This window comes from Photinus pyralis, unplaced genomic scaffold, assembly GCF_008802855.1.
Source record: "Photinus pyralis isolate 1611_PpyrPB1 unplaced genomic scaffold, Ppyr1.3 Ppyr1.4_LG2, whole genome shotgun sequence".
Taxonomy (NCBI): domain Eukaryota; kingdom Metazoa; phylum Arthropoda; class Insecta; order Coleoptera; family Lampyridae; genus Photinus; species Photinus pyralis.
In genome coordinates this window covers 31,598,672-31,622,488 of record NW_022170403.1, presented here as the reverse complement: position 1 = coordinate 31,622,488, position 23,817 = coordinate 31,598,672, and the positions used below count along the sequence as shown (strand labels likewise).

Here is a 23,817-nt window from a genome sequence, read left to right as displayed (position 1 = left end):
TGTCCGTCTGTTCCTTTGTCTGTCTGTCCCTCTATCTGTCCGTGTGAATGATAACTTTGTTCGATCGCTTTGGCATCTGTGTTAGTTATGAACTGAATTGCATGCAATTCAATATGGGCATTTTAGTTCAGCCATATAATACGCGATGCCAAAAGTTGAGTCGAATCGATTCAAAATTCACAGTCCCCCGACCATTTATAAACCGAATTGCAAACTTTTTCATTTATATTATAATTCAAACGCCAGTTTCAAAAGTTAGGTTTGCGCATGCGCAGTGCCAACTTTCTTAGTTAAGAAAGCATTGAAATGAAATTCTTCTTATAAACGCTGTCTTTCATATTTGTGGCCGGATTTTTACGATTTTAACAGAAGTTGCATCTTACAAATGGGAAATGAATGCAAGTGGAAATGCGCTTTATGTAAATCGTTTACGATTACTTTTTTAGCTTGTTAATCTCAAGGTCTGTGTTCCTATCACATTACTGTTCATTATTCCTGAACAAGGTGGCGCCTTCCCGACAGTAAGTTTGATTGTTCCCTAAAAATAACGTCCTTCCCTGGGATACATGCTTAGAATCTTGAGTTTCGTGTATAGATTCGCCATTAGCCGAGGCACCACACTTATTAGAGTCTAATTTCAAAGAAAAAATTACAATTAATTCAATTAAATCTGTGAAACCGTGAAATTAATCAGCTAATCAGAGCATATACGTTCCATGAGTTTTCCACCAAACCGCGAAGTATATCTATTAATTGATCTAATCAAAAGTCCAAATTCCAAGAAATTATTAAACATTCACAGAAAATATAATCAAAATTATTCTACGTGAGCGAAACCGAACATCAATTTAATTGACCCTGATTGACCCGCGGATAAAATCCAAGACGGCCACCAAAGGTACCCTATTCTACTCACCGTTATTTATGCATGTCATGATTTATTTACGGCTGTAGCCTTGTAGGGAAAATGAATTAAGGGATAATCAAACTACCCGTTTGGCACAGTGGAGTGGAAACGGGTTCGGACATGGATATTTAGAAATATATAGTGGGTTGGGTTGGTAGAGCAGATTTGGCTGAAACCCTGCAATCTTGAATAAAACAACACCTACACAAGTACCTATAGTTATTTCAATTTTTCCTCGATATTCGCGACTATTGACTGTAGTGGAAATTGAAAAGTAAATCATCTATAGGTGCAGTTTATATGCAGTAAACTAAAGGGGCGCAACTACAGTATTAACTAAAATTGACATAACGTGCAACATAACACTGTTGGATTTTGATAGTTAGTGCAAAGCATAATTAAAAAATATCTTTTTACAAGAAACTCGCTTAAATTTATTGATTGATTCTACTCTTATACATCTCACTGGCATGTCAAATCTATTTCGGCTCGAGAATGAAGTTTGAAACACAAACTGAAGTTTCATTATATTCTCGTTATCTGCAATATACTACTATGAAATACTTAGTTGAACTCGTACCTTGCAAAACTATGTAACTAATGTGTAGGTACATATAATAACGACTGACTTCAACGTTAACAATTTTCATTTTAAAATACATGCTGCATCTTCGCTACACTACTAACATTTTGTGTTTTTAGTTGAAAGCCTTCATATACCACAAACATTACCAATTAATGACCTATAATATTAGAATATTGGTATTTGTTCGAATACTTTGAGAAAAACAACTGAACCTTGATAATTTCGAAGACAATACGTTATTGTAAACTTCCCTCGAACGTTTAAGTTTATACATTGAAAGGTTACTAAATTGCAAGTTAAAGCAATCATTTAGACGATTAGATCTTAATGAGCACGTATTGAATTCTTTATTCGATGTTATTCGGGTTTTATGCGTTTCTACAAAGTTTTCCCATATACTCACTTTTATTATATTATGTAGATACTTACACGTTTTGCTAGTAGCGACATTAGGTATAATATTTAAACTGGCTTCTGCGTAAATTGTGAAAATATTTTCGATTTGCATTTTCATCTTTTACAAGTTCGTAATTGGATTCTCAGTCTCAGTCGAAGTTTAATTTTCAGTTTTGTAATTTAAAGAAATTCCATCAATTTCTTCGCTACTCAACCCTAATTAAACCGCTTTTATAGAAATGCGTATTTTGTATTTTAACATCTATAGAAGGGTTATTTAGCGCACCGAAGAGGGAAACGGTGCAGCTGCACTAAGAACAGGGATTTTCCATTTGCAACTTTCATTTAAATGTATAGGTGCATTTCAAAGAAGATTAAACAATTCTTATACAATATTTTATGTTTGCGGTTTTTCTAAAACGTTTCAAGTACAATACTCACTATGTTGTAGTTGAAGTAGGTTGACCTTTATCAGGACAATGTGATTTCTACAGGAATATATTGCCCATGATTTAAACTGTGTCCGTTTTTTTTTGACGTTTCAGGATGTAATATTCTGTAAAATGCGTTTTATAATATGTATTAAGGTGGGAATAGACCAAGCAAACATTGTTGTGCAACAGTTGAACAACACACAAGTTTACACAGTGAGTACGCGTTGCGCAACAGTTGTGCAGCTGTTGCCGAACTGTTGCGCGGTGTTCGCTCACGAGGCGGTACTTCAAAGGAGATGTTGCCCTACGGTGTCCACCCAGCATCTTCAGTGTAGGCGCGTATACGGGTCAACTTTACTGAACGAACACTGGATAAACACCGGAGAAAGCAGGCTGGTCGATGTTGACCAACAATTTGTCGACAATGTTTCTCCCCAGGGAAACAAGTTAACCAACAGTTGCCTACCTGTTATTCAACTGTTGCACAACAATGTTTGCTTGGTCTATTCCCACCTTTAAACGACCTACTGCAGACTGTCTGCATGTCCTCCGTGGGTATGTACCATGGTGTATAATAGACTACACCATGGTATGTACGTTCCAAAACGGCGCATGTTCGGGAAGGTTATGGAAGTCTAACCATAATTGGTTCCTTTACGCATTTCTTTCACACATTGGCAAAGGAAACAACCTCACGCCTTTAACATTACTTTTTTTACAACCTGAAACACCCGCTATATTTTTGATTTATTAAGGAAAAGAATATTCAAATTTCAAATACTTGACAGATCTCTTCAAACAGGTGGAACAATCCCTAACATTAAAGTTACTAGAATCTGGTAACTTCCGCCATTTTTGGGCAAAAATCATGCGTTCTCTCTCTAACACATGGGCCCAATGGATTGCGGTACTTTCTATATCTAGTGACTTTAGTCTATACAATGAACTAACATCATCTACCGCATAGAGAGAATCGGCCCCTCTGTGATGTATCAATAATTTATTTATATATAGTTATATACGAACACATTTTTTCTCCAACCACTTTTTTACTTACCCAGTGTTTGGACCCTTGAATTTATAACGTATAAATTCAATGATATACTATTATATGTTGCAATGTGTGGCAGCAATGTCATTTTTCAAATTCCCCAGCATATACGACAACCGAAAACGTGAAGATCCCCGAGCAACATTACGGAGGAAAAAGTGGATAATTAGCTACCAAGCGAACGGATCTAATAAAAAAAAGCTGAAAAATGAAAAAACTCCGATACGAAAGCAAGCATTGCTTCTTCAAAAGGAGGCAAACAGGCAGATCTATTGTTTTAACTGAAGATGTCGTTTCTTCTATACAACAATTAGGTACCTTCGTCGAGGTTCGAGTTTGTCACTGGTTTAATGATCATTTAAACAGTAACAAGGTTTAAACAGTAATAAGTTGCTAAATTTTTATTCAGACGATACAAGGACATATCTGTCAAGTTATGTGAATAGTAAAAATTACCGAAATTGGACAACATAAAGTCCACGCATTTACATCAAAACACCTGTACATTCCCAAAAACATGACATTCGGGTACCTATGTCAAGAAGGTGGAAAGTATTGTTGCGAAAATAGTAACATTCAAATGAATAGTTGGCTAACGCAACTAATTCCAGATTTATTAGAGATTTAATAGTTGTGTTTTCGATTGCTTCCTTGTCTACTAATTAATGATTATAAGACTCCGTTGCGCACAAAAACTGCCAATTAAAGGATAATCCTCCTAAAACGTTGTTACCGCAATAATATCCCATAAAACGCCCTCATTTACAATTCTACACTCTCTGTCCACGTTAATTTGAATTAACGTTACAGCGTCAGTATTAGGCATAAAAATTGTGTGGTATTGTGCTAACGCAATTTCCAATAATATAAATCTGATACACAATGTAAATAGATTTGGTGAAAGGCATATCAATTATTTAGAAAGCAATTTGGTACATTAATTGCGGAGTACATATTTATATTGCTAATTAATTTACCAATAAAACCAAAGCAATGTGTGTTTATATTTTACGTGCACTGTGCAGGTCATCAATAATATGAAAACATTAACGCTAATTACGGTACCTATACGTATCGTGGTTCATTTTAAAATGCTGCTTTGATAAAAATTCACGTTTAAATTCACTATCAACTTAGGTGGCTGTAGTTAAACTAGCGCATGTAAAAATGTTAATCACTAACCCCTTCCAATTTAAATTTGTAATTAATTTTTCTACATACACGCGATATGCATTTACAAACGCAATTTTGGTGGCAGTGGTAAACTAATACGGGTGGATAGCTTTGAGACAACTAGACATCATTTAAAAAAGATGGTGGGAAAGCCAACATCTTGAAACAGTTTGTTACTTTTGCTTGTTCTCAAATATTGATACCTTGTCCGTTATTACCATCTTTCATTAAAGGTTGTGCCTAGGTTACGAAAATGCAACTTTCCGATTTGCCAAAAATTTTTTCAATTCTAACTCCAAGATGGCAAGAAAGCAAAGCTTAAGCATAATTTACCTGAGGGATTAAGACCACTACTTCAGTCGCAAGGTATATACAATATTTTTCGTACTTCCGAAACAGAAACACTTAATATGTATGGAGTTAGAGAACGGGTTCTTTCAAAAAATTGCTGCTTAACAAGTTACCATAGGAACGTTGCGTTGGTATGACAATCCCTATGCTATGGTAACAAAAATAATTTGGAAACTGTCATTGCTAGTGTCATAATTTTGGTGGTGGGTGACAAAGGTGTATTTGATATTGATAAAAAGCAGCCAAACTAGGTATAGAATTGATACCACCGAAATCCAAAAAACTATATGAGCAGCAGTACGATGCGTTTAAGAAGTAGTGCCGCATACAAAATGTGGAACAACCTACTGAAATTGCCTTGTTAGTAATTTCATCCTTCCGGGATTTTCGTCTAAATTTAATCCCGGCGGGACAAAAAGTGACACTTCAGTACTTGACATAAAGGAGTGAAGTTCTTACTTTAGTCCCAGAAGTACGAAAAATAACAAATTGACGATGGTTGCTCAGGCCGGACAAACTTTTAACCTTTTATAACAAGAAAACGTTGACAGAACGCCTCACGTGCACTAACTCTGCTTTTTTCAAGCCCGACAGACTTTTTCCATAAAACGAAAAAACCGTTTTAAACTTTTCAACAACTTTATATATCTTGCATCTGCAAAAATTATAATAATTATAACAAGCTATATGTCTTTATCCAATCAAATCGTGTGGTCAACTCGAATAAAATAACTACCGTAAAGAAACGTTACATGCTTTCCAACTGTCCGTCGCGAATGTTGATTCTACTATTTAACGAAACACCGCTTCTACAATAAAATAATCTCCAGGATTTTTCGAAAACAATTTTAAACAAAAAAAAATAATACGCAATTGTAAAAAGAACAATAACACTGAGATAAGTTCAGATCACACGAAATAACTCTGTGTTTTCCCCAGATGTACAGTTAATAAATTGAAATATTCTCACATACAGGGTATCCCGTCATTATTTTTGGTGTTTAGACTGATAGAATATCTACATGAAGTTGTTTACAAAACAATATCTATGTAAAATGCCCTGGCAGAGAACAGCACTCAGACCTTAAGCTCTCGTGGATGGTATTGTATTGACCATTTCGAAATATTTAAGTGAAGGAAGTTGCTTTTTGTAAAGTAGTATGAGTCACATATTATTATAGTCTACTTATTCAGATTGGCAATGCTTCCTGTTTTAGAGATATCATCGCATGTAAATATCAAATGTAGGTACGCGCATTTGCGAAAGCAAATCAGATACAAGGACATCATGTAGACAAATTTACAAAGAGCCGTTATTAATTTCTATAAATCTTTGTCAATTTCTAAGCTTTATGTGTAGGAACACGCAATTTTGTTTATAACATATTATTGTTCCTACGAACGTATGACATTTTTCTATGCAAACTCTTTTGCCTTGTCTGCTTCTAAAATAGCTACAATAATTCATAGCTTTTAGCCACTTTTCAGAATGTAGAACGAATGTACGTTGATTTAGTAATATTTGTTTCCATACAGTGATTTGTTCGAATGGGAACCGAGACTGATGTGTTATTTCATATGTAAGTAGATACTACTTAAGGGGTACATAGGTGATGTGTAAGCATCTAATAACACACATCTACATTAACTATTTAACCACATCTCAGATGTGGCATTTTGGGATGTATCTATCGATTACATACTCGCTAATTTCGTCTTGTATCGGGTTTCCGTATAGGTAGGTACAGAACATTTTCCAGTAGAGTAGTAAGAATGCACGATTTAAAATAATCTTGTGTGTGTGAATGGGTGTTTGAATATTGAAAGGTGTTTTGACACGTGATATTAATTTTCTTTCATAAGAGTATCTTCCGCTAAAATTTCAGGAAAATTCACAAATAAGCAATGTAAGTTTGTGGATGCGTAATATTTTTATTGTGTTTTTAAGTCTGCGTATGCACAGTCTATATTTTTTTTAAACCACTCCCTTACAATTTAAAAAAAAGCTAATACATACAAGTTCGGTCTGCATGCGCAATCTATTTTTTTTAATTGCACATAATAGAGAAGGAAATGTGAATGTGGTTTCCAACATTGATTGGTAACGGAAAAGTTTTGGATACATCTACGTCTATCTTTAAAAAACGATCCAAGCTCAATCAATATAGACATGATGAACAGGAAACACTGGGATTCTTATAGCCATGAAGTAACAAAAACACCAAGAAACTGTAGTAAAACTTTAAGAACACGTGCGCGTTTCGTTTGTCACATACTGCTGTCCTCTTTTAAGTCCTATTGAAAAAATTAGAAATGAATACCGTCAGATACTATCGGCAGAATCTATTGCCAGACATTTTAAATATTGAAAGCACGCTATACTTACTTATACCACAGATATTCTTTACGTATATCTGTGCTTATACGTATAGCTATCTCTGGAAACGCACGTGTTCATCTCGGTACATATTGTATAGGACTATGGATATAAGCCTAAAGGAGTTCATTGCATAACAATCTATTCGCATTGCTTACTTTCCAATATCATCATATTCTATTAAACAATAAGTATCCTATCATGTAACGTACGGAATACATTTACCTGGTAATATACAAAGGGAACATCTGAGAGATGAAAAGATGAAGAAAAAGTTTAAAACAGAAGAAAATCAATGTATAAATTCGAAATGGACAAGTAGTTGAAATGGAGAGCAGCAAGAAATGTTGAAAATAGAAAATTGTGGAAGAGAAACTGCACCAGGTGTATTAAAACCAACACAAGAGCAGACTGGCAAACACCATTGAACTAACCTAAGGTGTCTTTTATTTGACGGTGATATAATAAATAGAAATCGCGCTTCAATGAAAGAGCAGTAACAATACAATAGAAAAAGTATATTGATTTTGCATTTACCCCTCCTCGTATTTCATATTTCGGAAAACAAATTAACAGACATGTTATATCTTTACTTTTATAGTTCTCTAATAACAGGCTTTCTCATAACAGTCTAGCTGATACAATACCGCGTTGCTTTGTATATTGGCAAATAAATCACACAAGGAGTTTTTTATATCAAGCAATAAAATTTCACACGAAGCTGGTTTCGCGGATCTAGAAACGCCCTTCGGTTGATTTATACCTTATAATCACTTGAAAAACTAGATATTGGAAAACGTTGGAGAAAGACTATCGCATTTAGGTGTTATATTTATTATTCTGGTAAGGTAATTAATTACTGAACGTGAAAGTGGGTTGGTTTGTGGGTTATTTCTTTTTATTTATGGGATTGATTGTGACTATAAATCCGTCTAGATACATTTATGGTGATTTTGTTTTCCACGTGTCTGTCAAATAAGTTTGGAAAGACGCTGACAGTGTCTCGTCTCATTTATAATTTGCAAAAGATAAATACTACTTAGCTCTGTAATGGAACTGATTTTCTTCTGGCCTCTTGCGGAAAGGGTAAGGGGATAATTAATAACTCAATAATCTTTATTAAATTATGAACGGTTCTTATTGTCTTTAAGGTATTCCTTTTCTGCAATCGAATTAACATTTTAGTAAATGAGGGTTTGAGACGAAACAATCCTGCAAAGCAAATAGTTAAACCACATTCATTTGCAAAAACATACTTCGCATTGATAGGAAAAATTCAACTGTATTTATAAATGAATGACCGTCAGGTGCTAATATGAAATTAATTGTATTTTATAAACACCCTATATAATAACCACAAATCGAACTGCAATACGTTAATATGTTAAAGATTTTCAGATGCAGGTCGAAATTAGACTGCACTCTGTGTCCACCAACAACAACGTAATATAAAACGGAAGTAGGTGGTTAAATCGTCTTTACATAAGTATACAAAATTAAGTAGCGTTTGAGCATAAAATTATCTTAAATAAGTTTGTAATTACTCCATTACGACGTTAGTGCATATATACGAGGCAAACAGCAGCTGGTAAAATGAAGGAAAGGGACAGAACTACAACGCGATAAAACAAATTCTTTATAAATACATTTATTGTTTGTGCAGAGATGAAAATTCTCTTCCATTCCGCTGTACTCTGCACGGACCGACTATAGAATTCTGGTAGCACCGGTTGGCATGAAAAAACCACTTGAGCTTGGGCATTTGGGCAAGCACCTCTACCCCTAGCAGACAACCGAGACTGTCCAGCTAAGCACAAGATCTCCAAACCGCCAAGAGTAGGTAGATTGAGGCCTGATGCGCGGAACCCTCTACCATCGCACGGCGTCACCGTCAGGGGGTAGGCCTCTTTATGGTGTGTTTATTCAGTCACGTCGCGCTCCCACCTGGGGTCTATAACATAAACTATACAATTGTAACAAGTCTTCAAATTACAAGTAATCTGCCTGTAACTATAACTACCAGTCCTACTAAATACGGTATATGCAAATGAGTTGTGTTATGAAAGAGTTACAAGTGTAAAATATATCCTAACAATTGTAGGACTTGTACGGCTTGTGTTACAGTCCCCTAGTAACAATTGGCACAACGTGCCGCTAATGACAATTAATATCAGAAGCGTCGCACGCTCCGACGCCAGCCCCGGTGACAGCACAACTAAGGCAGCTATGCAGCAGGTCTTCGCTGCCACCAATCCCGGTCTGGACCTGGAAACCCAGTCCAGTGGCGCCCAACAAACTACAGATATGGTAAAGACGATAGTAGACGCCCTACAGAAAATCCAGACCATCCCTCCAGAGGCCCCATACTTCAGCGGCGACCAGGTAGAGGACCCCATAGCGTTCTACACTACCCTAGAACAGAAAGCCCCCCAAGAAAATCCAGCACACTAACTCAAAATTGCGACTACACATTATATCACGAAGCTGCGCAATGGTGGATGTAACAGTTTAAAATAGTATTAACCTTTGTAGTCATATTTCTATTTCCATTACCCTGTATTACATGTTCGCGCATCGTTGAATGCAACCAATATGTTAATTCTCTAGTTACTTTTATATTTTTGTGTTGCCTGCCCGTTTTAGTTTCTCGATCTACCGATCAATGACGTCAGTTTACGGTAATTCGATACCTTGCTGTCATTGGTTTTAAATTCGTTTCCTTTATCGATAAGCATTAGATATTACCATTTATGGTATTGACATATCCATCGGCTCTCGTGGTTGGTTGGAATTATTCGTCGTCGGTTGCATCGTGACCGGAAACAAAAAAGTTAGCGTCTTCTTTTCTCGCCACCTGCTTTAGAGAGACGGTCGATTTGTGATCCCGAGTTGGGGGTGCTTGTTATATCTTCCAGTGGTTGATTTTGGATCGAACACCCTGGCGAAAGCATCTTTTAACCAAGTTAACCCAAATTAATGTTTGCACCAAGCAGTTTCGTTTTAATGCCTGGGGACAAACTTCCGTAAGGAATTTTTTTTTGTACTGGAGGAATTTCACCTTAATCGTAAGTTATACTCCGTGTGATCGAATCCACTTTACCTTCTTTCTATTTCTAGGGGGAATCCATCGTATTTATGGTATAAGAAGGCTACCTTACTTTAACGAAGTTCTTTTTTTTTGTGTACTCTCTGCTTTAAGAGGTTAGCGCATTATATTTGGTTAACCGTGGCCATAATTACATTATATTTTAGAGTCCTTGTTGTAAGGAATCCAACTATGATACTTTTTATAATCATTTTAGGAAGCAATGATGAAAACTATTTTCCTGAAGTTCCGTGAGATGTCGCCACCTACCTTTCCGATCCATAGATATATAAATACCTAGATACAGCCATCCTTAACAAACGTACCTCGGTTTTTAAAAAACATATCAAAGAAATTTGTACATCTCTCCATTACTTTCTAACCAAGAAGAAACATGTTCTATCTCTTTTTATTGCATTAACCACTATGTCGTACACGAATCGGACGCTTAAAACAAACTTAGCGCGTCTCATAAGTCATGTGACAGTTGACACATTTCACGATCGCGCGAAATCAAATCTAACTAAAAATATTCGCCCTAAACATGATGGGCGGTTTTTTCCCTAAATATTATGTGATTATTGCGTTATCAATTGAATACGAATAACATTAGTGCTTGCCATAATGATAGACGCGTCCATAATTGTTATTCCTGAAATAGTTTTATTACATAGAGCTACGCCATTCAAATTTGGGACTATGTTTACCTTGTTTGGCATGATGTGCTGCAGTGAATTCATTGCTGGCTTGCAGAATATCAAAAAAAAACGTAAGTAAGTAAAGTTTATGTTCAACAATTTAATTTTAATTGCATGGTTGTAGGCGTAATGGTTACGGAGATTAAGTTGCGACAGGAAGTGAATTCGTTTCCAATTATCATTTTGGCCTATATGATGTTGATGCAGTGCGTTTGTATCATGATCACAAAGAAGGATCCGTGCAATATTCTTAGGAAAACGAGATTTATAGACTGTGTGTGCGTGCAATATCAAATTTTGGTCGCTACGCGTCTTGCCTACATTTCGGCATATGTCCAATCGGTGGGGTTTCTTTTTGAAATTATAGTGCTAATTGTAGTAAGTAAGCTACACGTGTACATTTATTTAAAATAAATACAACATCTTAGCAATGATATCCAATTGGTGATAATACTCATTTAGTGAACATTCATTACATTTATAAAAGTTCACAATCCGAATCATCGTCAGATGAAATTGACAAATCCGAATCATCACTGTCATTATTAACACTTATTATAAAGTTCAGAAACATCAACCAATATAACATCTCTTTTAAATTAATCACTTTCCACATGTTCACACACTTTCTTCCATTTGTCAGCTGTAATTTTTTCAAATTCTTCATTTTCCAGCTTTCTAAGTAACATCTTCCATTTTAAATGTAACATTTCTTGCTGCTATGCGATTTAAATAAATAAAAAGGCGGTTTATTTATGTTGTAAAGTTTCAAATCTGATAATTTTCTGTGTGATTTGTGCTAACAATTTGATTGACAGTTATAATAAATAATGCGAATCTTGTCTTCCATGCTCAGGGAACCTCTATAAAGGATAGCGCTATACGTAATTAATGTGCCGAAAGTGATGGTAATAGATGGTACGTCCTTTTGAACTATGTTGGGGTATGGCTGTATCTATGTATTTATATATCTATGTTCCGATCATATCAAATACCACTTCCCGTTAATCCCTTCCCGATTACCATTTCCAAATATTCCCCCAAACGTAACCGGCCGTTGAATATAAAAGCGAGTGTCCCGTCTGTGAGAGAACTAATTGAGATCACCTTCCTATAGCTCCAAACCTTCTACCAGAACCACCCTCCAGATCTCCTGCTCTCCCTGAAGCTTAGGCCGGTGCTTTGTACCAAAGGCCTAAATTTCGAACCCTGTTATCTCTTACCTGATCCAGAAGCTTAGGCCGGTGCTTTGCACCTACGGTCTAACTCCCGATAACTACTTCCCGAAGCTCACGGCTGGTACTGTGTACCTGGTCAACTTTCACACCTGTTATTCTAAACCTTCCCCGAACTCTTGGTAACTTAGGGCGGTACTTTGTACCTAAGTCCTGAAAACCATCCTGTTTAATAATAATCCACATCCAGATACTTTTGTTGAGTTAATTAAAGAACCCCTTTTCATTTTATTACGTCCAGTCAATTTTGTTTAGAACCCGTTTCATTTTTTTTTGGAATTCTGTCTAGGTAGAATTCCCCCATAGTATTACATTAAATAATAATCAATAAGGTCACTCACCTATTGTTTAAACAATCACTTAATTACTCTGAATTTATTTGTGTTAATTATACTTCCGATTGTTAAAGGAATATAACAAACCTAAGAGGAAACACACCGTGTCCAGCCTCCACTGGAAGTGTCGCACTGACCGTTCCACTTCAGTCCGAGCCAGTGACGTGCGGAGGCAGTCCACAGAGGCGTGCTTTTGTGTACATTATTTTAATTTTATTTTGTTTTATTATTGGAACCAATATATGTATTAAGCGATCTCCGCTTTCAACTGGTTTTACTACCGAACCCTGCTGCGAATTGAGCTACCCGAACCAGCACTTGTGAACTCTCAATTTTCCCACCCCGATTCCAGTAGCAGTGGAAAATTGGGAGCGTTATATGGCGCCCGAGTCCGAGTAGTTAAAATCATCAGAACCGGGTATAAACTTATACTAATTAAAACTAAACTTAATTATAATTCCAGGAGTATTGTTGCTTATTTTGTATTATCCGAATTAATTTTTATTTTCCAGCATTTAATTTAATTTTCATTCCAGTTTTAGAAACCTGAAAAATTTGTTTTAGTTTTACGTTATTACTGTATACTCACCTATATTATAATGGAGGGTAAAGGAGCCGAATACCAGGACCCGGATGTGAGGGTTAGCTGGATATATGGATTGAAGAAAGACGCACTTATTGCAGAAGCTACGAAGCAAGGGTTAGCTGCAGATGGGAACGTAGAAGAACTAAGAGCCAGATTGGTACTGCATTATAGAAGCAATCCTGTTACAACACCGAAAGTACAAGTACCTTATGAAGATACTACTAATGTCCATACTGCACCTGAAGGTATGGCTAGTGGTGGGGCAATAAGGAAAACAAAAACAAGGATCCGGGATGTATCCTCCGACGCACCTCGACAACTGGGTCATCCTCCAGAAGCTGTGCATACGGAACACAAAACGACAAAGGAAGCAGCATTGTGTGACCAGGTTCGTAAATGGGGCATCAAATTCGATGGTACGGGAGATGCCATGTCATTCCTAGAAAGAATAGAAGAATTAAGGGAATGCTATGGTTACCAGGAATCCGATTTATTAAAAACTTTACCGGAAATGTTAAAAGGACGTGCACTTTTATGGTATCGTAATAACAAACTATACTGGTTGAATTGGGAGGATGTAATTAGAAGCTTCAAGTTATACTACACGCCGCATAGGTACCAGCATAAGCTTGAAGAAGAAATTCGAAACCGACTACAACGTACAAGAGAATCCGCATCCGAGTACATTACAGACATATTAACGTTGATTCGTCGACATGGAGGTTTGTCACTAGAAAGCCAATTGGATCGTATTTATGAAAATTTACGGACCGAATACAAATACTACATCAGACCCTGGGATTTTAGAAGCCTTCCAGAATTACTTGAGGTAGCAGGTGAGTTTGAAAGACTGCCTCGTTCTACAGCCGCCGAATCCAGAATACCAAGTAGGCCGAGGGTACAATTCAATCACAATCTAGCTGCAGCTCCCGTAAGAAACGCATCTCCGGAACCTCCGATAAGGCAACCCATGGTATATGAAAACAGAAACAGTTTTACACAAGATATAGCGAATCCCACAGATACTTACCGTAGGGAAGAAGTGTGCTGGCGGTGTGGCGAACCTGGCCATACCAGAAATAGATGTAGAGGTACTTATAAAAAGTTTTGTTCAAGGTGTAATAGAGAAGGCGTATTTTCCAAAGACTGCGGATGCAGGGAGTCGGGAAACGGACATCGCCAGTAAGGGAAAACCAGGGATCCTTACAAAACTTGGCCGAAAACCCTGAAAGTGTTCCAGAATCAGCCACAGAAATTCCCGTACCAGAAATGATTCCAGAATCAGCCGTCCTGCAAACCAAGCAAATGCGAGATCATAGATTGTTTTTAAAGGTGAACATTTTCCAACAGGTCATTTTAGCATTAATTGATACCGGAGCAGCTAGAACGTATATGGGAACTAAGGTACTAAAAATTATAAAAAGAAACAAAATCATAAAGCTTTCGCTTACCTAGATGATATAATTATTATAGGTAACTCGTTTGAGGAACATTTAGACAACTTACAAGAAGTTTTACGTCGACTCCGTATAAATGGTCTTCAGTTGCAAAATGAGAAGTGCATGTTCTGCCGTACAGAGTTAAAATACCTGGGTCATATGGTTACACAAGGTGGTATCAAACCAGATCCGGAAAAAGTTGAAGCCATTGTAAAGATGGAACCACCGGGTAATGTTAAAGCTGTCAGGAGATTCCTGGGAATGGCCTCATGGTATCGTAAGTTTATTCCACAATTCTCTCTAATAGCTCAACCGTTAACTCAGCTTCTGAAAAAAGGTATAAGATTTAGTTGGAAAGCAGAGCAACAGGGAGCATTTAATAAATTAAAGGAAGCTCTCACTTCCGCACCGATACTAACCTGCCCAGATTTTGCTCAACAATTTATACTGCAAACAGATGCCAGCAACACAGGAATTGGAGCAGTTCTATCACAAATTCAAGATGGTGCCGAAAAAGTCATTGCTTACATTAGCCGAGCACTCAATTCTGCAGAGAGGAATTATTCTACAATAGAACAAGAATGTTTGGCGGTAGTCTGGGCGATTGACAAATGGAAAGGGTATCTTGAAGGTTACCATTTTAAAGTGATTACAGATCACCGAAGTTTGAAGTGGCTGACGTCCATGGAAAAACCTACTGCTAGACTGGCAAGATGGATAATGCACCTTCAACCATACGACTTCGAGGTAATCTACCGCAAAGGAGAATGGAATAAAGTTGCTGATGCGTTATCACGTTCATACGAAGAAGATGGAAATCCAGAAGCCATAGCAGCTGTAGAAGATAACGAACATTCTGAAAATGAAACATGTAAGTGGTACGACAAATTAAAAGAAAAAGTTCAAACTCACCCAGAAGAGTATCCGGAATATAAAATCCAGCAGGGCGAACTGTATCGTGCTTTTCCGTTATCATCTCCTGCCGCCGCTGAGGGTTTTGGCAATTCATGGAAATTGTGTGTTCCAAAACACCAACGTTCCCGGGTGTTGAAAGAATGCCATGATCAACCAACCGCAGGACATTTAGGAGTGGCAAAAACATTTTCCAGGGTGTTCCAAAATTATTACTGGCCTAGAAGCACACAGGATGTAATTAAATACGTTAAAAATTGTAAAAATTGTTTACAATACAAGAGCACCACCCAGAAACCTATGGGAGAAATGCACTTTTCAAGAGTAAATCAACCATGGGAGATAGTTAGTATTGACTTTATAGGACCACTTCCCCGCTCCAGTAAAGGAAACTGTTATGCAATTGTATTTCAGGATAGGTTCACCAAGTGGGTAGAGATAAAAGCAATACGCAAGGCTACCAGCGCTGTTTTAATTAAAACATTCCAGGAAAATATTATTTGTAGATTTGGAACTTCGAGAAAGGTAGTTTCAGATAATGGATCTCAGTTTATTAGCCGCACATTTAAAACCACTCTACGGGAATGGGGTATCCAGCACCAGTTAACTCCACCATACACTCCCCAGGCCAATCCAGTAGAGAGGGCAAATAAAGTAATTGGTATGATGATTGCACAAAACACCAATGCAGTACCAAGAAACTGGGACCAACATCTACCAGAAATAGCTTTCGCTATTAATAGTGTTAAGCACGATTCTACACAATACACTCCAGCATTTTTGAATTTTGGCAGGGAAATGTTACCCACCAACACTCTCATAAGGGAAGTTCAACCGGAGGCAGATGGGGAAATGGTGCAACCACAAGAGTATGGAACAAAACTAGACAAATTAGAGGAATTCCGACAACTCGCAAGAGAAGCTCTTGCACAGGCATTTGAAACTCAGAAAAAATATTATAACCTCCGTAGAAGGCCATATCAACCCCGGGTGGGAGAACAAGTTTATTGTCGAATGCATATATTGTCTGATAAAGGTAAGGGAATTTCCAGCAAGTTATCCCCAAAATTTTCAGGGCCACATGAAATAACACGAATTATATCTCCTGTGATAGTGGAAATCAAAACAGGGGACAGGAGGTCACAAAAGAAGAATGTCCACGTAAAGGATATAAAGCCAGTTGACCTCCAGGATGAGATTGAAATCCAGTCTAAAGACCGCCTTAACACCCTGCCATCTCCAAAAAGTGTGGAATGGGAAACCTGCTCAGAGAGGTCCCATATAAGGGAAACACACAGCCCATTAGACAGTATTAGTGAGATGGCTCCAGTAAAGCAAAGATCCCGACAAGCCAAAAGGAAAATTTATCCGTGGGCGCCCAGGAGGTTTAACCAGGACCACAATATACCTAAGATCTACATATCCAGAGGTACCCAGCCACCGAAAACTCCGCTTCCAACCAAGGTAATGGAGGACCTAACAAGTAGACTGGAAAGATTATTTGGAAGTCCGGACGTGATTGGAATAGCAGCACCGGAAAATACACCGACATTTGTGAAGACAATAACTAGTCCAATACTATCGGAAAACATGTCTCCAGAGGTACAGGAGGTAATGATAACAACCCCGTCACCCATCAGTGGTTTGCCAATTTTATCCACTCCAGATGAAGAAATAATGAGGATTTGTTGGGAACCGATACCACAAGATGCAACCCACACGGAAGCTCTCAACACATCTCAGAGAATAGGTATACAACCACTGCCGGGGGCCGCTGTCACCTCCGACAAATTAAAGGCCATGGCCAATCTGTTAAACATGGATAGGGGGGAGGCCCCCATGTCAAGCCGACAAGCTCGCCGCAGGGTAAAGAGGAATAAAAGGCGTATTACTATCCCCATCGGAAATAGGAAATTTATTAAAATGACGAGGAAAGAAGCGGCCGCATTAGGGATGAGTCGGGCAGAGGACACCAAGGTACCGGCTTCCGAAGGAGGGGTGATATGTAAGGAATCCAACTATGATACTTTTTATAATCATTTTAGGAAGCAATGATGAAAAACTATTTTCCTGAAGTTCCGTGAGATGTCGCCACCTACCTTTCCGATCATATCAAATACCACTTCCCGTTAATCCCTTCCCGATTACCATTTCCAAATATTCCCCCAAACATAACCGGCCGTTGAATATAAAAGCGAGTGTCCCGTCTGTGAGAGAACTAATTGAGATCACCTTCCTATAGCTCAAAACCTTCTACCAGAACCACCCTCCAGATCTCCTGCTCTCCCTGAAGCTTAGGCCGGTGCTTTGTACCAAAGGCCTAAATTTCGAACCCTGTTATCTCTTACCTGATCCAGAAGCTTAGGCCGGTGCTTTGCACCTACGGTCTAACTCCCGATAACTACTTCCCGAAGCTCACGGCTGGTACTGTGTACCTGGTCAACTTTCACACCTGTTATTCTAAACCTTCCCCGAACTCTTGGTAACTTAGGGCGGTACTTTGTACCTAAGTCCTGAAAACCATCCTGTTTAATAATAATCCACATCCAGATACTTTTGTTGAGTTAATTAAAGAACCCCTTTTCATTTTATTACGTCCAGTCAATTTTGTTTAGAACCCGTTTCATTTTTTTTTGGAATTCTGTCTAGGTAGAATTCCCCCATAGTATTACATTAAATAATAATCAATAAGGTCACTCACCTATTGTTTAAACAATCACTTAATTACTCTGAATTTATTTGTGTTAATTATACTTCCGATTGTTAAAGGAATATAACAAACCTAAGAGGAAACACACCGTGTCCAGGGTATCGATTCCCGAAGTTAGTCGATATGCTCCGTGATGTGCATGTGATGTGACCGGCTGCCATGACGTCATGATCGTATACGATAGGGATAAGTTCAAGTTTAGCTGCATTCCCGAATCGCGAACAAACTGTATGCGCTAACCAATCACAGACAAGAATTGAACTGTCATTTGTCAGTTTTGTATTTTGTTTCGTTTTTGCATTAAGGATACTGTTATTTAACCAGAAAATCCTCGAACAATTCCATGTTTTATTTCACAGAAAATATGTGAATTTATAGGTTAGGGCACTGAATAACCTCTATAGCAAAACAGCTGCAAGATCCGTCCTGTAGCTGCAACTGCGCATGACTTTCACGCAACGAGTGGTCTAGACCAGTCGTTGCGTTCGATCAACTTTTCGCTCGATGTGGTAGGTTCGAGAATGCAGTGACATTCATGTTCACATCAAGGTCAGTCGATGTGAACAAAGCACATCTTCGGGAATCGACGCCCAGCATCCACTGGAAGTGTCGCACTGACCGTTCCACTTCAGTCCGAGCCAGTGACGTGCGGAGGCAGTCCACAGAGGCGTGCTTTTGTGTACATTATTTTAATTTTATTTTGTTTTATTATTGGAACCAATATATGTATTAAGCGATCTCCGCTTTCAACTGGTTTTACTACCGAACCCTGCTGCGAATTGAGCTACCCGAACCAGCACTTGTGAACTCTCAATTTTCCCACCCCGATTCCAGTAGCAGTGGAAATAATATTCTCTAAGGAGTCAAAGTCCAACGATTCCGTAGCTTCTACTTACTCTCTAAGCGAAACACATCTACGTTAAACGACAACATGCAGGAGTTCCGTGTACTGTAAAAACTGCCATTGAAACGTTACTATCTCTAAGGCGCAGCCAAACAGATACTGCGGACACCAACCCTTTTGACACCTGTTGCGGTACATAGAAAACCGTTAGCCGTTTACACGTACACCAGGAATCTTAGGAACCAGAGACCTACCTATCATAGTGGTGATATCTTATTATTGTTTAAACTATTGCCTTTGTGTATTTGCATTTCATTTAACCCATACTTATGTGGTAAATGTTAACTGGCCGAACACTAGAGCCACCCATATTACTCTTAATTAGTACGCTTGAACTTGAAAGGGAATAATTTGCTTTAATTAACTGCATTTACTCATGTGAAGTAAATCACCTGTGAAGTACAGAGCTCTATACTATGATTTAAACTTCGATACCCAAGCTACCCATCAAGGTATTCAATCCACTGTCAATTTAACCCATTAAACTCAATCACTGTGCAACGGTAGTGGGTGTTCTATACCTACTTTCAGGATTTTTGGTGTGAACTAGTTTTAGCTACTAAATTTATGTAATATTTCATTGGGGGAATTTTATGTAAACCTTGGAATTTGGGATAATTATTTCAACACTTATACTTGGGGTTGTTTAGTTTTTTTACATAACGTGTTTATTATACTTTATTGATTTTTGATTCCCATTTGGGGAACATAACTTTTGTGTTGGTGTTACGTATGCAGGTGCAATTGCACCCAATAAACATTTTTTTTGTGGGTTATCAGTTGCCTACTTTAAAGCTAAAGCTACCTTTCCTAGTTCCGGTAGTGGCAAGCGAAACTTAACTTCGAATTAGGTGGCGCCCATAGAGATTTTAATTGAAGCGACCAAAAGTAAGTACTGACGACCTAGGCTGGATCGAGGAGTTATAAGTGCCAATTACCAATTGAGTTAATTCTGTTACCCACAACCCTGTACATTAGTCTTTCTCTCTCCGCTGTTTGCTATTTGGTCAACAGAGCTAGCTGGCCGGTCAGCGGCGTGTGTTTTATTTATGAAGCACATGGTATTTTTGTAGTGCCTTGCATTTTGTTGCTTGCGCGTTATATGGAGCATCTACGCAGTACTTTCCCCAAGCTAAGACGACCTCAAAGAATCCATACAGAGGAAGGTTTAAATGGATTAAATTAGCTTACCAACTAGCGACAAATAAGGCATAACTTATCCTGATGCGTGTAATCTATACAGAGATGTTAAAAGTTGGAAGGGCTTTTGATGTTAATTAAGATGCGCTCCAACTAATAATAGGTTGCTGTATAATACAGCTGTGGATTTACACTGTTCCACTGATTTATGGCTTTTAGATGTAGTTCGTCTTTTATACCCATCAAAATATCTCGCACGAGAATTTAATCTGAACCTTAATTAGCTGTTGACGGGTAGCAACAAGTATACACAAAAGAGTGGCAGTTTTAATTTTCTCGATATTTCATACGAGAAATCTTACTTAGTTAATATAATATTAACACCCTTGAATTCCTTTTTGTGCCACCCCTTTCGAAGGTTAGCATAGCAAGACTGAGATTTTCATTTTCATAATTACGCCTTTCGCTCGCGTGGGTATGTATTCACGCAAATTCGCCAACTTGTAATAAATTAAGGGTAGAATATTCAAATGTTGTTGTATTCACGTGAATAACTTTGCGCCTACGGTGTTTGTAGACACAAAATGACTCTCACCTTTACGCCAGCAATCTTGATGAACTGCGGAGCATGTACTTATACATAAATCTTATTTCAGGTAATGGAGGCCAAACACAGCAGAAGGAATCCGCATCTATCGCCATAAACGTAAATCCTAATTCGTCGTCATCGGCTCCGTTACCAGCTAGCCCAAATGGGGAGTGTGTCAACTACATACGAAAACAAATAATGTCCGCCGAAGTTTTCAAAGGAATTCCTCTCAACAACGAGTACGAATTAATTCCATTCAATCATTTTACGTTCAGCCGCGTGTATCCCATAGATCTTGGTTTAGGGAAGCGCGTGGTAGAAAAACCGATCGGTTTTAAACGAAAAGATTTGTTAGAAGTTCTCATGAAAGCAGTGGAAACCCTCAACAAGAATCTAAGTTTGAGCACACCCGACTCCCTGACTCGGAAAACTCTGAAGTATACTTTGGACGATTTCCTTGAAGGTCTATATCGCACGGAGCCGACGACAGGTACTCAGTATGAATTATATTTTAGGACTAAAAGTGTAAATAAAACTACCACAAATCATCATTCGCATGCGAGTGGGTTTACCAAAGTTGTGCTAATGCGACCGTTCGCACCTGTGCAAACGATTCAAACGGAAGCGCTTGCCAATGTGCGCGAAAAAGAACTTATACACATAATTCTTCCATTATCGGGACGTACGACTACGTTTCAAAGCTTTATGGACAAATTTGTTAAAATAGGTTTAAAGAACGATAGACGCGTGCATCTAACGGTCGTATATTTTGGCGAGGAGGGGTTGTCGGAGGCGCGAACCATTATGTCGCGGGTGTTGATCACAAAGAACAGCGGCGGTAACGCAAATAACCTTAGGCTACTGGCGCTTAACGAAACTTTCTCTAGGGGAAAGGGGTTGCGCGTTGGTGCTGAACGAGTATGGGGGCCAGAGGGTCGTTCTGAAACTAAAGACGTGCTTTTGTTTATGTGCGACGTTGATGTGGTGTTCAGTGCGCGTTTTTTGGATCGCTGCAGATGGAACACTTGGCCGGGAAAGAAAGTATACTATCCCGTTGTGTTTAGTTTATACAATCCGCATGTGGTCTACACGCTTCAAGGGAGAGAAGTTCCACCCGAAACGGACCAATTAGTAATATCGAGAGACACGGGATTTTGGAGAGATTTCGGATATGGAATGACGTGTCAGTATAGGTTAGTATGTGTATAAGAATTTTAACGTAAAGTCTTTCCATTCATTCTTTGATGCCAAACTTAAATGCTAAGCAAAGATACCTACGATATAGTAGGATTTTTCATAGTTTACGCGTACGTCATCGGTGTATGACGTCAGCACTCAGTATGTTTACATAGCACCACGCAATCAATGGAAGAGAATATGTATATAGGCAGCCATACAAACAGTACTGCATTGTGGGTAGGATACCCAATACATCAACGACCTCTACTGGACAATTACTAAAAAAATGTTTTGGTAGTTATTTGTAACAGGTTGTCTATGTCGCGCTCTTTTAGTAACAAGGTGAACATCATTATTTCCAGTTCCAGTTGGACGTAAAGGAAAAATTAAAAAAAATCATTTTAATTGTTTTTTCGTACTGACAACGCTCGCAGTATTTAGCAGCAGAAGTCGAGAAGCAACTGCAATCTTGACTTACTCCATACTCACGAGCAGAACCGCCGTTACTTTTATGTCAAAACGATGGACGTTTCGCGGCATTTTCGAATGTGGGTAGCAGTCGGTGTTAAATCATCCCTTTTATCGCATTTTTTTATGTTGACATGTTCTTCTGTATATTAGTTGGTTCCAATGGCATTAGTGGACAAAATTAGCTACGATCACTAACATTTTCTAATGTATTTTTAATGACACATTGCTTTCCTGCTATATGTTCTGATCAATGTCACTGGTAAAATGATTTGTATATTTATATAATTATTAGGTATGTGAATAAATGAACAATAATTCATTTGCGTATGGTAAATCATAATAAAATTACATTTCAAACCCGCAACAAAATGAATATTGTTGTATGTAATAGTAGTATACGCGGCCCCAATACCACCCCCAGCAGACACCTACCTAACTAGCTCAAAGTACTATCACTTTCTGTTCTTTTCAAAATTTCTCTCACAGCATGGCTGGGTTTCGACACAAACAAAAATCTTAACATTGACCTTAAAATTCTTATAAAATAGACACGAATGCATCAATCAAATTCCGTAAATTCCAATGAAATTACTGAAATTTTGAATTGAAATTAATAGTCAGATTAAAAGAAGTCGTGAAATCAAGCAGAGAAGAGTATGCTTTATGTGCATTTCAAATCGGGATTCCAATTGACACAGAATTGATTAATACCAAGAAATTACAAGAATTTATTCTAAAACACATGATTAAAAAAAACAAATACCTACAAAAACCTGTAAGAAAACGTTAAGGCTAAAAACTCCCTTTTGTACACACACAACCCGTCTGGACAATGGGAATACGATGAGCGACAAACCAAACACTTTACACGAAGCTGGCAGCTTTTAAATCTCACTTTTGTTTAACACATAATCCAATAACTTGTTGGATATAGTTAACGAATAATAATTATGATGGCTGTTCGAGAGATAAGACTTTTAATTAACAACACTTTACCAGAAACTGGACAATGGCTTTATTTTCTCAATTATGGAATGGCATGCGTAAAACTTCAACTTCTGTAATCGGCGAAAACTTGTCCGTAATAATGACATACGCTTTTTCAAACGATCCGCAATCAGGATAACGGCGAGACATCCGTCTTAGGTTCGTTTATTTCCCATTCTTCGTACTTTAAAGGTCAAGTCACCTCCACTCATCCGTTCCATATCGTTGATCACCGACGATTCTCGAAATACCGCTTCGTCACCCGTATTGAT

The 23,817-nt window shown here is 38.0% G+C and overlaps 1 protein-coding gene and 2 long non-coding RNA genes across 3 annotated transcripts in view; 1 reads left to right on the top strand and 2 right to left on the bottom strand.

The window, feature by feature from the left end:
• The window catches only part of LOC116163942 (chondroitin sulfate N-acetylgalactosaminyltransferase 1), an 85,774-nt gene that overhangs the window by 24,356 nt on the left and 37,601 nt on the right, over positions 1 to 23,817 (top strand). Inside the window, exon 3 of the mRNA XM_031478071.1 lies at positions 20,976 to 22,101. Within this exon, the coding sequence (XP_031333931.1) occupies positions 20,976 to 22,101 (1,126 nt within the window). The remainder of the gene's footprint in view (positions 1 to 20,975; positions 22,102 to 23,817) is intronic.
• LOC116163212 lies at positions 14,646 to 15,579 on the bottom strand. Its single transcript, XR_004143692.1, has 4 exons — positions 15,566 to 15,579; positions 15,073 to 15,509; positions 14,721 to 14,980; positions 14,646 to 14,665 (listed from the first exon to the last, which is right to left on the bottom strand). It is a non-coding gene; the product is annotated as an uncharacterized LOC116163212 (long non-coding RNA).
• LOC116163213 lies at positions 15,757 to 18,372 on the bottom strand. The gene is made up of 3 exons (XR_004143693.1): positions 18,267 to 18,372; positions 17,914 to 18,078; positions 15,757 to 15,785 (listed from the first exon to the last, which is right to left on the bottom strand). It is a non-coding gene; the product is annotated as an uncharacterized LOC116163213 (long non-coding RNA).